Raw genomic sequence first — 17,911 nt, forward strand, 5'->3', positions numbered from 1 at the left:
CTAAGAAACGTAGCAGTATCCTAGCTAGCTGTCTGTAAGCAAGCTAAAACCACATAAGCATATCTGAAATCAGGAATATAATTGTGTTCTGCAGCACCTACAGTTCAAATTTATTAAAAACCTTTCCTATATTGCAAATATTTCTTGCTTTAAGGAATACTCTATACTCAGCACCATCTGTACTCAGCGGCACGTAAGAGACAAACGCTAAGAACAATAAAGGCAGTACATTTGACAATGTACCTGGTAAAAGACAGCTTCTAAAGTGATGGATATTTCCAATTAACAGGAATGCAGATAGGAAGCTCAAGAATAGATACTAATAGATACAGTCACATCAGCTAACAGATACCAAAGTAGAGTGAATGTAGAGGGAATGCCTAAGAGTTTCTCATACACAAATCATACTAAATCTCAGAGCAGGTTAGGAGTTACTATATAAAGGCTATAAATGTCAGGAATTCATTACATTATTTTTTCTGTCCCACCTTGCAACTCTGGCATTTAACATTTCTGAAAACAAAATCAGATATAAGAGGACACTAGCCTGATGTAAAAGGCTGATTTTCCAGTTAGATTTCTGCCTTATAATGTGACTACAAAGTGAACAATATGGTCTCTGAATCTCTAATTACTATTTGAGTTACCTAAGGTATCTTGCCTTCAGTTACCTGAGATGCCCTGGAGAATTGAAGATGGATGGATGGGACTGGCAGGGATGACATAAGACCTGTAAACATCCCTGGCCTTCTGGAGTGGCTAGTGGAGATAACTGAATCTCATCCTTCATCTCTCTTGATCACAATAACCGCTTAAACACCTACTTCACATGTAGAATATAAACACTTATCTTCAGGCATCCATAATCTTGAACTGAATACAACACCATAGATATAAAAATCATCACATCTCCCTTTTCTCTGTCATCAGCATGGTAGCAAAAGTGAGATCTTCAAATTCTCCCTATTTTGTATACCACATATATACGAAGCGAGCAGTAGAGGTTTAAGGCTGAATCAGGAGTTAGATTGGACATGGCCATCAGCTATGCAGAACGCAGACTCTGAGACCAGATTGTGCTGCATTAAAAGAAGATGCTGAGCAGGAAGCTGCTTCCTCTCTCCATAAATTGTGTGCACTCACAGTGTGATAGCTTGCCTGTTGAGACAGTCAACAAATTTTTCTTGGCTCTGACGAAGTTCCTTTGAAATTCTAGAAGTGTATTTGTTTCCCCTGGCAGTATAAGATAAAAAACTATTTCCAAAGACATAGTTACTAGGTCAATTAAAACCTGCCGATGTATGACACAAATAAAACTTTTCTGTGTTTGCTCAGTCTCTCCAGAGATATTGATTTCTCCTGGGTAGGGAAAAAAGAAGCAACAACACGGACATACTCTAGCTACAGCTGCTACAAGGTATTCACTTCATTGTTTATTCATCACTACGGGCAAAACCTATCAATGGAACATAGGAACTGTCAGATTGGATTAGAGCAGTGGGAAACCTAGTCTACTATCCTGATTCTGATAGTGGTCAGTATCAGCTATTCAGAGGGGACTGACAAGAAAAGTGGTCAACCAAAAACTTATAAAGAATTATGAACTACCCTAACCACAGAGGAAGCATCGTCTTTAATGTTAAATGGATATTCTTATACACTAAAAAAAAATGTGTTTCAAAATGTGTTTAAATAATTTGATTCCAGTGTTATTAAAATAGGCTAAATACACCTTGCAGAGTTTGTAATAACAACATTCTCATAGATAGAGAACAGCTACCACACTGAAGCAAGACTTGTGCAGCAAAAGTAGACAATACTGAAGCTGGGGCTTAGCTTATTAAAAGATATTAAAATGAAGTATGATATTTAAAACAAAACAAAATAAAGATGAGAGAGGTTTGATTTTGTCACAGGTACAGAATAGTGGGGATTAATATACCAGGCAAAACATAAACGGATGAAGCTGAACTTCTGTGAGACAACACAGACCTTTTGTTGTATGGAGGGAATGTAATATGAGATGTTGTACTTGAAAAGAGTTCACTGTGTTCACCAAAGCACACTGTTAAATACTCAGACTTGAATGCATATAAAAAGACACAAAGTTCAAGGTTGTAGAGAAGTATGAATACAACATATTAATAGTTTCTTACAATACATGTTTAAAGACAAGAGACATGGAGTACCCTGAATGTACACATTCAGAAATAAACACCCTAGTGAAGAATGAGAAACGTTCCTAAAGACAAAATTAAATATATACATACAAGTCGATCTCAAGAAATCATAAAATATATTACTTTACCTCAAGGACAAAGATGAAGGTGAAAACAACAGACATTGTTGCTAAAGGTACAGTCACTGGATCTGCAGCATCCCACTGAAAAGCAAGCACAATCCATTCATAGAAGAATAGCTGATAAACAGAATAAATGCCTCTTCATTGCCTTAACTTTTCTTGAGGGTTTTGTTAATGAATAAATTTAACTTTAAAATATACTCAAAAAAGAATGGCATCTTGGTGTACTCTCTCAGATTTACAGTTTAACTAGAAATTAGAAATAGTGGACCAAATTACAAAAAGGCAGAAATTGACTGAGCTCCACAAGTTACAATTAATCTACACTGTCAACTGAGATTGCTGTATCTAGAAGTCACGTTTCCTTGCATTCATCACACTAATGGCTCAATTGATCATTAATTGGTGTTAGAAAATGTGCAAACACATGCTGTACACATGCTGTAATGAAGCACTTAAAAGAAACAAAATTACCTTAACTGATAACAACACGGACTGGGCTAGAACAAGTACAGCAATAGTTCTCTTAAAAAATGGATGCTGAGTTATATCATACATCTTTGCTCTAAAGCCATCGTTATCTGAAAAAGAAAGAGTTTGAGGAGGAGAGTTAAAATACACAATAACATTTTGCCTCTATTTCATGACATATTTTCTATATTCGTTGGAGGCAAAATAATCCTTTCCCATTTTCAATATACATTTCTAATCTTCTGCCACAATTTTCCATATCAAATAGGACTTCTGAACATATAATTTCAAATACTGAACACCAATGTTGCATGAAAGCTTTGGTACTTTTAGGGCAAGTGCATCATTCAACTGCTGTCAGGTTAATGCATTCCATTCATATCATTACAGCCAACTGAAAGTATTTTTCATTTAGAAATTCATTTTTTCATTAAGGCTTATCCTAAAACCATCGAAGCACAACCTTTTTTAGGTTGATTTTAATAGCCTTATGGAGAGATCTGTAGTTGGAGCCGGTTTCCACATTAACTTATGCACAACCTCCTAGTGGCCTCACAATTACAGTTTTAATTTGAATCGCAGACTCCTGGGGAATTACGAACACTAGGGCTCAACATGAATAAAATCAAAATATCTTTGATACCCGGACGAGGTGGGAGATGAAGAGGTTGTGCTATCTTCAGTCTGCTTTTCAGATCTTCCCATCGTCTCTGATCTACAGTCAGTAAAGCTGTCCCCTTAATAAACAAAGAGAAGCATATAAAGCTTTTGTCATTTAACAGCACTGCAACATGAAAACAACATTCTCTTTGGTGCCTGAAAGAAAGTTACATACACAACTTCCCTTAAATAACACACTGCTTGGGGAAAGAAGTCTGAAGTATCAGCTGTTCCTCAAGAGGATTTCTGGACGCATTAGCTGTGAATTTCTGGGACTCAACTCAGCAGGCACAGTTGCTGCTCTTTGTACCAGCAGCCCAATGTGGGCAATGAAACACTGCAGGAGGTCTTCCATTTGACTGAGCATCATTTGCCAGGAAGCAGAGTGGTGGATTTTGACTGGACTTTTCAGCAGAAAATCCTGTGGCTTGCTACTGCCACTGGTTTCTTCAAGGAAGGAGCCCTCCAGGAGACCACTGCTGCTCTCCACAGCTCTTCTGCTTGGGGTGCAGTTGAAATAAAATAATAGTATGCTATGAATCTACAAGAGCTCTCCACAGAGGAAGCACAAAGAGAGGTGCTTTAGGGTGGATAGTGGTAGCTGGTAATGTGTATAAATGTTCATATAACATAGCAAACTTCAAATAGAATTCAATGTTACCTAAAATGACCTTCAAAACAAAATGAGTTCCTTATCATGTTAGAGAACTGTAAAATCTCACAGAAGGATTCCAGAGTTACAAAAACAAAGGAGACCTTTTCAAGGTAAATGTCAAAAGCCTGTCTTGCAGACACTTGGGTCCTGTCCTGGTCAGAAAGGAGCTGCACTGACCTGGGTGAAGGCTGGCATGATCTTTGCCCTTACCTGGGCATTGGCTTGTGTAGATGCTGGAACTGTGGCTGGCTGTGAAACTGATAAGGTCAGGATTTCTCCCTCTTAGTGAACATAATCTCTTTATGGAGCCGTGTCCCTAGATGGTGCCCTGGGAAGAGATGCCTTCCAACACAATTCAGACAAAGTGACAGATGTAAAGATGCTGACTACTCCTGTTAGGCTCAAATGGCACCATTCAGAAACACTCAGATTAAAAGGTAACACATTGACCCCAAGGACCTTGTCTGGTTTATATTCTTGGAGAACCTTCACTGCAAACAAGACAAAAGGTGGCAAAAAAGTGGACTTTTGTAAAGTCTAGACGTGCCAAATTGCTCTGTTGCTCAGAAACTGCCAGTTCCACAAGGATCATCATAAGGGAACCACAGAGCAGAGCACTGTGAGCAGGACTGGGGCTGGAGGAGCAGTGTTTGCATTTGGACTTCAGCTCAAAGTGCCAGCTAATAACTGAGTCATTCACATCTTCACTGCTACTGAACTCCTGGCACTTGGGAGCTGTGACAAGTGATAACTGGGGTTTGAAATGGGGTTCGGGGTTGGAATAACTTGGGATATTACCTTGTCACTGGAACAAGCAAGGACATAGCCCAGAATTTGCTGTGGTACTTCCCAGTCCAACGTTTCCACACTCACAGTTCCAACAACTCATATGAAAAACTAGAGCATATGAAATTCTCATAATTTTTTTTTTTAGAAAATTCTTCAGTAATTGTCCAACTCTGATGCTCATTAACAACTCCTGTAATTGTTACTAGTGAGCAATGACAAAAAGCATAAAGCTTTTTGTATTCATCCGTATATTGAAAAATTCGAAGGAAAAATAATATTCCACAGCTGAAGAAAAAGTGACAAAAGCATCTATAAAAATCCAGTGGAGTTCTCATACTGTAGAAATTTTACCTTTGTCAATTCACAGTCAAAATTTAGTGAATAAGAAAAGAAATTATTAGCATATTGCTCCTGTTCTCTAGAACAGATACAGTTCAACAGGAATTACTGAACTTCATCTTACCAAAATTACACTGGTGTTATGCAAACATAAAAATACCTTCAGAACAGTAGAGGTTTTAGGCTATTTATTTGGCTCACAATCTGCCTGATGATGCCTTGCTTGCCCACATTAATCCACAGTAATGTGTTGCTTGGCTCTCTTACGGAAGGAGTCAAGTTGTTTCCCTGACAGACAAACTCCATGGTTGTGTTTGTTACTGGGCTTTGGTCAGGGCCGTGGCCAGCACCCAGCTCCAGCACAAGCACACTGGGCTGTCACATATCCCTATGTCCCACAGTCTGTAGTCATCCTTTCCCTTCAGAGCCACCAGAGATTAAAATGTTGTATCTCATTATTCTTGTAACTTTGAACTGAAAGATGAAAAAAATTAATAATTTTGTCTCACTGCTTCAGAGGCACCACAAGAGGCTCAGAAAAAACACTCAGATTAAAGGCTTGGCTGTGTGTGTGCAGTAGTCCCATCCAGAGGATTCTACTTTTAACAAGTATAGACATGAGCTGTTCTAAAAACAATTCCCCTGAGGGCAGGTTTTTCCACTTTTCAGGATAATCCAAAAAGCCCACATGAACTTGCCTAGAAAACTAGCTACCTTTTTATTTGAGTGACGGACAATTATTTTTACAATGTACTCTGTGGTTTGTAAAGGAAAAGCCACCACAGCTTTACTTTGGATCTGAAATACTGCAATGGCAGGGTTCTAAAGAAACCCCGTAGTTGCAACACAGGCAAGCATAACACTTTTTTTTTTACCTGCCACCACATGTATACCTACATCAAACTAAGCAGCATCTGTAAACACACAGCACAGTGCTTTATGTTCATTCTGCATCTAGCAGCACACCTGCACTAGAAATAAACTCTAACAGCTTTGATAGAATGTGTGATGGATTGCTGTCATCACAGGCTTCACTTTTCTAGCAAGTATGGCTCAGGTGTATCTGAAGCTGTATTTGAAGTCTTGTAAAATGTAAGATTGGTAAGCCAGTACTAAAGGCAGCCTTACCAGGTAATGTAGATGGTGTAATATCATTTTCAGGTTTCTCACATAGCCAGTTCTACACTCAATAAACCCTGTCACTCAGAATGAACCACCTCAGTACCTTGTTTTCATTAAAATTAGCGATGACAACTCCAACAAAAAGGGTCAGTCCAATCATGCAGCCAAGGAATACAAAAACATGGATGTAGATTCCATGGATCTGAATAGACAAAAATAAGATTAATAGTTAAAAAAAACCCCATAGTTATTTCTTGTAGAATTCAAAGAATCTGATGCATTTCCTTACCGGCCCAACACGATGAATGATAACATCTCTGACTTCCACCCAGCCTTTTAATGACAGAACTTCAAATAGTGCCAGCATTGCATTGCCCACATTGTCAAAATTAAAATTCCGAGGATTTGCCCTGAAATGCAGTTCACATTAGGCGTAACCAGCAGTAAAATTGTTTTATTTGTTACCTCGATTCTTCATAGTGTAACATTTAAATACTTTGCAAAGTTGGGGTCACAGCCTCCGAAACATATCAAAGTTCCACATTAGGAATAAGAAAACAATAGCAAGAGCAATATATATGTAAACATAATTATTTAGATCCCTATGTATGTTTTATTTTCTTACTCAGATTCTGACTCACAGCAAAAAACCTTGTAACGTGTTCAAGGTCAGGCTAGATGGGGCTTTGAGCAACCTAGTATAGCACAAAGAGGGTTGAAACTAGAGGATCTTTAAGATTCCTTCCAATCCAAACCATTCTCTGACTCTATGCTTCTGTGTTTTAAAGCTTTTGCCAATTAAATAAGAAAAATACATCATTCACGGAAAAAATTGATCTGATGGCATTGGCCAGGTTCTGAAATAAATTTACCTGCACGAAATAATTCTCTAACCCACCTAAAGATTTGGGCTCCATGGTCAGTGAGATTATTCAGAAAATGCTGTTCCTTATTTCATTATCATGAGGAACTGACAACATGAAGCAAAACTTACTGAGAGGACATCACATCTTCTTGGCTTTCCTATACCATGTGCTCTGACCTTTTTTATGAGCTGAGATTCAAGAGAATGCCTGCAGCTGAACATTAAATGTACTCTCTTTGGGCGAGGTTAGCATCTTGCTCTGTCTCTACAATCCAAGCCAGATAATACAAGGAGCCCAATGACTTTTCAACAGTTTATAAGGTAAATAGTTGTATTCCAGAAGAGTTGTTAAGTATTTGGTGCTTCTTGAATCCAACCATTCAGTGAAAAGAGAGCTTTCAGATACTTTTTAATGGAGTCCTTATACTGACATCTGGCTCTTGAAAATCTGGCCTGACACCCAACAGGTGGTATAAATGTCTTTGTGGTAAAACATTTTTCTGCAATAACAAAACATTCCCCAAAGTTTACAGTTATGCTGATTAAGACAGTTCTTGCTTATTTCTGGATCAAGCTGAACAGGATTGAATTTGCTTACTCGAGGAAGAATTTCTCTGAAGTGTACAGAAACAAAGAGTTCTGCAGATGTCAGAGTTTCACTGACTATTCAAATCACAGCATACTATTTCATTAGTGTAGGGTGGCTCTGAATCTACCACTGCTGGTACATTTTTTATCCACACACATGCCAATTAAAATAATTGTGGCTGTTAAGCTGATTTTGCAAAATGCCAACCAAGCCAAAAATATAAACAATTAAAAAGAGTGAGTTTGCCTGTTCAGGTGTTGGGAAATATTAAATGGACTTTATTAGAATACTAATAAAAAAACATACATTAGCTTTTAAATAAGTTTTACTGCACTTCTGAACCAGATAGACCACAAGGATTCCCTGCAGTGGAAAAAGAAATAAACTGCTAGCTGGCATGGTTGATGGCCATAGAAGAGAAAGGTTGTTTTTAGGCATGATATAATAATTTGTTTTTATGGGTAGCTGTAGGCAGGTTGATTTCCATTTCTTTTCCTTCCCATCTTTTCCTATTTATCCTTAGGTTCTATTGTAGCTTTATGGCTCTCAGGTTGCCTTCATAATAGTACTAAAGAATAACTAAGTGATTGTACTTTTCAAGAAAATAACTCCCACTGTAATAATAACCAAATCAAATCTAATTCCTATATAGGTTCAGTACCTAGAGGGTTTTTTCCTTCCTTTCTGGTTTATGAAGTGGAAGTTAAGTCTGGAAAATTCCACATATCTGGCTTTATACTGAATATGCCAGAATTTTTACTCTTAGTATCATCTGAATTACAGTAAAACCCCTCCATCAGTAATTTAATGTCATCTCATCTGAGCCATTTTTTCTACACCAACAGTTGCATTTTTGAAGAAACATGGGCCAAAGTGTAGCAACTCACCAGACTCGTGGCACCCAAAATCCAGGCTTTTTCTCTCCAGGTCTTAACTTTAAATTGAGATTTTTGGAAACACTTACATTTATTCTGAAGATGCCATGACAATCTTCCTATAGTGAAATAAACCACAGCCTGAGATTAAACAGAAGCCTATGAGAGATGCCAACATTCCATCATAAACAAGACATATGCCATGGGTAAGAAATATACACCGAAATGAAGGGTTATTTATAAGTCTGTGATCAATAGTCATAGACCTTTAACCAAATGAAAAATACATCTTAGTAAGTGCTCCACATACCCTTTTCCTTCAGGACTGACAGTGCTTTTGAATTTGCAAGACTATGCAGCCTTTCACCTCTTTCCTAAAAATCACTGCTCTCTTTAGGCATGATAATATTTCTCCAAACGGAGTAAGAAACACAGATAACATTCTTCATGTAACCCACATGGTATCCCCAATGATTTAGACATCTAGTAGTCTAACCCATTTTTCAGTTGTGGACGTAGGAATGCAAAGGTGTTATTTTCCATGATAAATTCCATGTACCATCCAGTCCTTTGCAGATAACATGGCTTTCATTTGACCACTTTTTTAAACAGTCCCTAATATTTGGACCTGCTTTACTTTTTATATGGAAACTCATCCTTACACTCATTTGCTGACCCCTTAATCACCTTTCCCTCCATCATCCTGCTTTTGAACAAGAAAGTGCCCAAGATCTCTGTTTCTCATATGACAGCTCTGATTGCCCCTCTTGCTTTCCCCAACAGGCAAAAATGGCACAACATACCATTATTTTGAAGCACAAAAGCAGTTCTTACCCTAGAGATGATGTGAGGGTCATTGCATTTAGCCAGTTTTCCAGCAAATAGTTGCACTCCAAAGCTTGCGAAAACAAGCATTAATGTCAGCAAAAGAATAGAAACCTGTAAAGATGAAGTTGGACTTGTCAAACTCTTCTTCTGCAGACTTGAAAAAGAGGTTCATCTCCCTTGGTGAACTGCAGGGAGGATCATTTTGTGGTATAAACCTGGAGATATGGCTTTTGTGACAATAACAACAACATAAGAATGAGATACAGATCTATGATGAACAGCTGCATTGTTTTTGGCTGCCTCTCAAAAAGCTTGAAGATAGAGACCTACAGCTCAGAAATCAGCTTTACTTTTGTTCTTGCAGAGCTGCCATACACTACTTCTCATCTCCCTTGACCAACCAGAACTGTGAAAAAGGGGTAGACCTTTTTTCAGTAGTCCTCCTATGTAATCATGACAAAAAGTATGCTAAACAAGTAATATAATTTCTAAAACAATTATTGCAACAGCTTTACTCAGTATGAGTTACTTGTATTCTAATTTTTAGCCTGTTGTGAGGTCATCTGCAGTGATATCACAATGAAAAGTAAACAGACAGTGATGGTGAAAAGAATAGAAAAATTGAATTATATATAAAAATTTTATCTTATTACTCTTTCATAAATTTTCACATATAATAATTGGCACATACCAAAAAAATTTCCTTAAAGCCACTAAAGAGCTCTCGCACCACTTTCCTCATCTGAGGGACCAGTTTGAAAATCCGAAGAGGTCGGAGGCAGCGGAGAACCATTAAGAGCTGAGCTCCGGATTTGGCAGGGACATTCTGAGGCATCCAGCACAGAAATATCAAACTCACCTGGAGGTGACAGGACAGGAAGAGGTAAAGAAGGGTCAGGCTTACGTCTTATTTGGCATAGACACAGCACAGAAGGTCAATGAACACTTCTCTACCTTAAAGTTAAAGAAAGAATAAGGCAAAAGAGCAACTCATTTAGAAAAAGGGCTTTGCTCTCTTATGTCCTGGCTTATTGTTCCTAACTAATGGTATCAGCTTGTCTCTGTCTCCCCCTTTGACTCAAAATCTACTTTCTATGCTTAATTAGATGGAATAGTTTCAAAAGGAAAAATCAGTTTGGCTGATTCAAAACTGGGACACAAACTATAATCTTGGAGTAGGCAACACTATTTCTCTCCCTCCTTCTCATTTCAGAGATTCTACCCTGAAACTGGGAAATCTTCACCTGGAAAATATGTTAACAGTTTTCCTGACAGCTTTTCCTACCACTTTTTGCAGGCATAAGTGGTTTCGTCACCATGTGGTTTCATTACACAAATGTTACGTTTTTACAAGTGTTTTCAAAAAGCATAGCCTGAACAATCTCTGACAAATGGTTATGGATTTAATGTCTCTTAAGTGCTTCCTATTTTTTAAAAGCCAGTGTTATCATAGGGGGACAGAGGTGAGAGTATTACAAAAAAGCAAGTGCACAAAAAATGGAGGATTAACATGATATCAACCAATTATTTAAAACTTGATATAATTTGTTACAAAAATAGTGATAAAAGGCAGCAACCCCCCCAAAACAAACAGATTTGACAGTCCTTCTGACTTGCTTCCACAGCCTTTTAAGATCACCACATTCACATTTGGAATATCCAAACTACAGCAAAAAATTTTTTCCTTCATACACACAGAGGGATTGAGAGAGATTTCAAGAAACTAAAGCACATAGGAATGATGCATACTAAAGTAGGAGTTTTGTACAAGTATGCATATTTTTATTTATGCGAACAGTAAAATCCTTGATACAAATTGATCGTGACAAATTTTATGCACCACATCTGCCTGGTGGATTAATCTCTGAAAGATTTAATCTAAATTCATCAAAGCCATTTTTCTCACTAATTTCTTCAGTTAGAAAATATTTCATACTCTATTATACTGAGCACTGTTTTTTGACACAGTCTGTGGTGTTTACTATGTTGTTATATGTGAAGAGGAAATGGACACTCTCCTCTTGTACTTTAATGGAATGCAAGAGATTTCCCAGAAACTGTTGAGAGCTGTTAAGATACTTTTTTCCTTGAGATCTACTACTGATAGATATAGCATGTATGTTCCTTTGCTTTCTTTTATAGCAACACCAGCACCAAAGACATGCCCTCTATCAAACAGTAAAGGCTTTTGAAAATCCTTCAATAAAGCAGGAATACTGTTGAGAGGAGAAGAAGCAATTAATACTTATGAAACAGGTAAAATTAAGATTCTGCTGCATAAAAATGCTGAAACAAGGTCAGAGTTCTCAAGTTTACTCTGAAGGAAAATCAGATCTGATACTTAAAACATAACAACAAATAAAGAATTAAAAGGGGCTATAAAATGACCCCACAGTAAATTGCCAGGTGTTCATCACATCCATGTATCACTACTGCATTTGCATCAGGGTACAGGGCCAAACTTTTTCACACTACTTAACATTTATATAACCAAATATATCAGAATTAAGAATGTCACAAAAACCTTCCATAAATATAAAAACTTACAAGATATATAAATATGTCCATAACTCCTCCGAAGTCCCTAATGACAGCTGTTGGTGTAAAGAACAAGCCATCCGCCATAATCTTCAGATTAAGCTCAATGCTCATGAATATTACAAAAACATATTCAGCAATCTGAAAACAAAAGCAGAGTACAACCATAAATTAGGAATAGGCAGTGGGGAAAAGTGAGGTGACTGCGGTTCAATAATTGTAAAATGATTCAGTGACAGTACCTGGAGTGTTGGAGCATGCATAACTCTTCTAAAAGGGGATTCGAACATCATGGAAATGCAGGAGCATATCGTAACAATGATCATGACCCAGTCCAGGTAAGTAACCAAACCCAGCAAGTCACTGTGAACAATACATAAGGAAAAGCCATTACAGAAATGCCCTTAGCTCTGTGTACTTGCTTTGTGCCTACACTACAGTTAAATGCTTTCCTATGAAAAATAAATTGAGCTGAGAAGTGCTAGAAATGCACAGTAAAACTAGAGAAGTTGCATGCAAGTGAAGAAGAAACATCTGATTAAAAAATTCTCTTTCTGTTCATCCTTCTCCCCAAATGACTCCATGGTAAGAAAAAGCCTTTAAAAAAAAAAAAAAAAGAAGAAGACATACACATGTGCATGCACATTTACACACATCCATGCATGTGTGTGCACACACACTTATACTCCAGGCTTATGAGACCAAGCAAAGTTACTTTTGCAGTGCTTACTAAAGCTGATGGTATTTGGTATTTTTCACAGCTCCAGTAACAGGATCTGTTTTAGAACTATAAAAAGAAGAAAAGATACAGTAATTTATATTTTATTTTAGTCAGTATTATAATTATACCATGCATCCATCAACTCAAAGTAATTTCTGTCCAAAATCAAGGCTCCATTTCATCCTATCTTTTTTTAAATGTCTGTATAAGTTTCACTTAATTCTATGCCATTTCAGTCATATTATTAACACAGCTAGGGTCACTTTGAGTCTGCATATCTGTAATTCCTCAAAGATTCTTTGAACTGACAGATTTTTGGGTCTTAATTTTGCTAACAAGGACTTAATCTTGTAATTTTCTTGGGAATAAGGAGGATAACCTGCTAATGAATTTTAGGTACCAAAATGCTCTTTACAATTACTTCAAAACTTCTTGGACCATGGCTGGATAGTCTTTGAGCAATCTGGCCTGGTGAAAAGTGTCCCCTGTCCAAGCAGAGGGGTTGGAACTAGATGATCCTTAAGGTCCTTTGCAACTCAAACCATTCTATAATTCTGTGATCATGTGATAGCCTCAGTTAACATACACACAAACACACGTGCTCACACACACACACAGATCCTTCCACACACAGATCCTTCCACAACCTCTATGTCTTTCATTAGTACTTTAATCTTTTCCTGATTAATATTTTTAGATTCTTTGTATCTGAATTTTCCCATGCGATTGCTGTGCTCCACCTGCTGTATCCAAATACCCATTAGGTAGTCAAAGAGTGAGAACCACTCTATAAGTAATATGCACATATCTAGATGACATGAGTTAAGTTCCTGCTGCAGCAATTATTTATCAATTTCCTACAAAGCAGAATGAGTGCTGTGGGAGAAGCTACAAGAATACTTCCCAAGAAGCCTCCCCTGACCCACTGGTTATAGGCACTTTTACGCATCTTCCAACTCCCGTAGGAAATAATGCCAAGACAGGATCTGCACTGACATATCCTGTATTTCATTGGAGGGCTCTAGCCATCGGGATGTGAAATTGCCATTACTTCCTTGCTGAGCTTAAAGCGAACAGACTTAAGGAATTACCACCAGAGAGATTTCATGGTTATGAATTGCAGGAATGCACAAGACACAAGGAGAACGAGAAACATCTTCCACAGGCCAGGTTCATCCACCCACACCAGCAAGCACATAGAACATACTGGACTGGGTGCCTTCCCACTGAATGACTTTTGCTTCTTAAACTCTTGCCTCTCCCTACATTGTACATAGCAGAATTCCTCAGCCTTCCTATCAGTTTGAAAAAGATATCAAGAATATCTTACTTGGTAAGCTAGATTGGACAACAAATAAAGCAGGGAGGACTTAAGTAAATGAAAAAAAGTCTGTTTAAGAAAATCAGTTTATTATTATAATTGCAAACATTTTATTTAAACTGTTTAAATATCCTGTTACTGTTGGGCATTCAACAATGCTAAGAAGCATGGACAAATACTTGCTAAATGGATTTGATTGACTGCTTGTGTATTTTGTTTTCAGTTTTAATTTGCAACTGCTTCATGGACCAGTGCACCACAATGAAGTTAGCAGTCGCATAGTAAAGTGGGAACGTAGCTCAAGCACATATCTCTACAAAGGTGGCAGAAACTTAAATACAGGTATTCTTAAAATTGAGTATCTAACCATCCTGTCATGCTAACTAGAAGTACAGTAATTTCGCGACTAAGGCGCACTCTTTTGACTAAAATTTTTCCCTGAACCCGCAAGTGTGCCTTCTAGTCCAGTGCGCCTTATATGATGTACAAAGGTGTGACATTTGCCACCCCAGAAGTGTGAGCCGTGAGCCGTGGGGGGAGCCGGCAGTGCCGCGGCAGCCGGGTGGAGGTGGGCCCGGGGGCCAGTGGCACCGCCCCTGCCGGGTACAGGCGGGTCCGGGTGCCCATGGCTGTCAGGTTGAGGCGGGGCCTCGGCCAGCAACCACGCAGGGGGAGCTGGGGGCAGAGCCTTGCTGCAAAAAAAAAGTGCGCCTTATAGTCCAGTGCGCCTTATGGTTGTGAAATTACTGTAATTTGTTGACGGCCACAGAGAAAATCAATGGTAAAGCAGTTGCTGAAACTAGTCGTTCAGTGCCAAGCTCATGGTCTTGAGCTACCTTCTGTCTTACACTGCTCTGTACAAGGTCACCTGTATTAACCCTTTAAAATCAGGGTACCAGCAAGAGACAGAGGTTTTAAAGCAGAGTTGTGAGATGATTTGATGGAAAGCTGCTTATACATGGAAATCTATCTGCCACACTCACATATACCTTCAGCTTAGTTGCCGAGTCTTCCTGGTTTTCATTCTGTTTCAGCTTTTCTCCTTTTATCTCCCACAGCTGAACACCTGCCAGCCCCTTCTGAGTCCCTTATTATGGGCTACAGAATATTTGAGTGAGCATAGGTGCAATTCATTTTTCTTCATCTTTTTCTGTTCTATGAGTAACTGTTGGTTTATAAAAACTTCTTGCCTTATGATGAGGACTAAGAGGGGAATAGCAAGCTGATTCCCAAGCATCTAAAAGTGGGAAACATTAGCCTTTCTTCTCAGCTCATGCCTGCAGTTCCCCACAGTCTTGTCCATCTCAGCATCACCACCTACTCAAACATGCCTGCCCTAACTCAGCATTTTGCTGCTTCCTCCAGCAGCAAGACTACACCACAGACAACTGGCCGCCAGTTTGTGTGGTGACCACACTATATGCAGTTTTTCTTGTAAAAGGAAGGTTAGAGCTTGATTTCTGAGGACATGGAGGTAAGCACCTGTTAGAACCAACATTGTTATGAAATAAACTTACGCATTAAAGCGAGCCCGTACCACCACTCGGCAGAAGTTCCTGAATCTGTGCTCACGGCCAACTATGAAAAGGGGTTTATCAAAATACGGGTGATTCTCTCGCAGCTCCTCCTCTTGGACTTTCCTTTTGAAAAAATGTAAATTATTAAGTGTTACACATTATCCATACAAAAATATCCTTTACACTTTGTTCTTTTTTTCATGTTGACTCTGAATACTTTTAACTTCATATAGAGAATAGTTAATTCAGAAAATGTGCACTCAGACTTTTGATTTTTAAATACCTTTTCATTTCAGCTTGTTCCTTTTTTTCTTGGATCATCTTTATCTCACTGTCTTCTCTCTGTGCATTTCTGTATCTCACTGTGTTGGAGTGCTAGAAGCAAAATGATTCCATTTAATCGAGGTCTAAGGGTTGTTATTTTTTAATGTTTCAGATGAAAGCAAGATATGGTATTTTACATAGAAATATTCAAATGATAGATCTTTATTTCCAAATGTACTGCACATCAACTCAGTCAAGCATATTGCACAGTATTTTTCTATCTACAGCATAAGGCTCCTTATTTTCATCAAGGTTAATTTCAGTTCTAATTTCATGCTTGAGGCTCCATCCAATCTAACTTTTAACTTTAAAAACAGAGGTCCTGTAAGACCAGCCAACCTCTCTGAATGGGAATGAATACAATCAAACTTACAAGGGCAAAGACTGGGAAAGAAAAGGCTTTAGACACCCTTTCAGCTTCTCAAGCCTGCTGCACAGCTGCCAGGCTGTGAGGCATGCAGATCATACAGGTAGTGACTGCTGAGTGCAAGGATGAGGGAGAGGGAGGGAGGGAGGGAAGGAGGGAGGCAGGATGCTGTCTAATCTCATGCAGTGGAGGAAACAATCAGTATTACTGTTCTGAGTTATGTGAGTCTTTGAAGCACTCCTGGTGGGGTAGTGCTGGGTGTTATCCTTACAGTTAGATACTAGCAAAGCCACATCTGCCTTACTTACTTTTAATGGTTAAGATAGTTTGGAAGTGCGATGACTAATATTGCATCTCGAAATTTCATGGCCACAAAGATCCACAAAATACCATATGAATTTGCAGAAATGACAATGCACTTAACTGCATGAAATTACATTACAGTGAAATCCATGATTACTATTCTCCCTTTTAGTCTTCCTCCCTTTGTCTGACAGTTCTGCTGCTTGGAAAATATTGCTAAACTTCCATCAGAAATTTTGAAGTTCTGTTTTGCCAGCCTGAGTGATTTGCATAATTCCAGAGTAACACTTTTTAAGGTGTCCTGGGTAGCAATTGTTGTGTTCCTAATGCAGTCTACAGATTCAGTGAATGTATCTCAGCAAGTGTTCCAAAAACAGTCTATCAGTGAAATAACAATGCCAATTATTTTGAGGATAATTCCAATGCAGTTATAGCATTTGTCTTATGGCTTCCTTTCAAGATTTCAAAAGACAAATTACAATAATAAATAAATAGAATTAGTCTTACACAAGCATTTATTTGATAGTATATATTCTAATTTCTTATATTCTCAAAGTGAAACCAGCATTTCTATGAAGACTTACATCTTGAGTCAATGTTTCAAGAGATTTTCCTCTGCTGATTCGCTGGCTGTTCGAGCCATGTCTCAGTGACCTGAAACAATCATAATCAATTTAACAATACATCTCAAGATGAAATTTTGACCTTTATAAGATGACCATTATAAAGCACTTCTCTCCAGCCACCCCATATCTCAAATTCATATCATTTTTCTCTTGCTAACATCAGAAGCTTATATGCTTTTGAATTGTTTTCAATCTGGTCTAACATAAGCCAATTTCTGTCCTTCTGATCTTTAAATTGATAGCTTTGTAGTCGGCAAAGGAAACGACATTTGAAATAAAAAGGCATTTTTTCCATTTATACAGTACAATGAATTTCATTATGGTTACAATGAAGAATGTAGAATTCAGTTTTTTGTACAAGTAAGTAGTTTTGGCTTTTCACATGTTAGGGATTGCTCAAATTGAATTCCTTTTGTCACCTTTATTTTAAGAATATTTTAAAACCATCCCTTCTGTCCATTTTTACCTGCGTTCTTGTCGTATATGATGCTGGACACTAAGTATTGACCTTTCCTTGGCTGGCTGCCCCTCAAATGATCCGCTCAGCATGCGTTGTCTAGTGCAGGCCCTATGAAGAAATGTAAAGATGATGACACAGATTTTTCAGTATAAGTGAGAATTGCAGAGGTAGGACATTCAGAGAAATCAGTTTGGCTTTGTGGGGAGCAAGTACTTCAAGAACAATAGAGAATAACAATA

The 17,911-nt window shown here is 38.1% G+C and overlaps 1 protein-coding gene across 1 annotated transcript in view; it reads right to left on the reverse strand.

Annotated features, from left to right (window-relative positions):
• Positions 1–17,911, reverse strand: part of NALCN (sodium leak channel, non-selective) — a 235,583-nt gene that overhangs the window by 15,487 nt on the left and 202,185 nt on the right. The window contains 15 exon segments of the mRNA XM_033051319.1: positions 2,309–2,383; positions 2,777–2,883; positions 3,417–3,510; positions 6,442–6,540; positions 6,628–6,748; positions 8,680–8,786; positions 9,502–9,606; positions 10,187–10,354; positions 12,043–12,174; positions 12,276–12,396; positions 12,764–12,820; positions 15,593–15,715; positions 15,876–15,967; positions 17,171–17,240; positions 17,679–17,780. Of these exon segments, the coding sequence (XP_032907210.1) occupies positions 2,309–2,383; positions 2,777–2,883; positions 3,417–3,510; positions 6,442–6,540; positions 6,628–6,748; positions 8,680–8,786; positions 9,502–9,606; positions 10,187–10,354; positions 12,043–12,174; positions 12,276–12,396; positions 12,764–12,820; positions 15,593–15,715; positions 15,876–15,967; positions 17,171–17,240; positions 17,679–17,780 (1,573 nt within the window).

This window comes from Catharus ustulatus, chromosome 2 (assembly GCF_009819885.2).
Source record: "Catharus ustulatus isolate bCatUst1 chromosome 2, bCatUst1.pri.v2, whole genome shotgun sequence".
Lineage (NCBI taxonomy): Eukaryota > Metazoa > Chordata > Aves > Passeriformes > Turdidae > Catharus > Catharus ustulatus.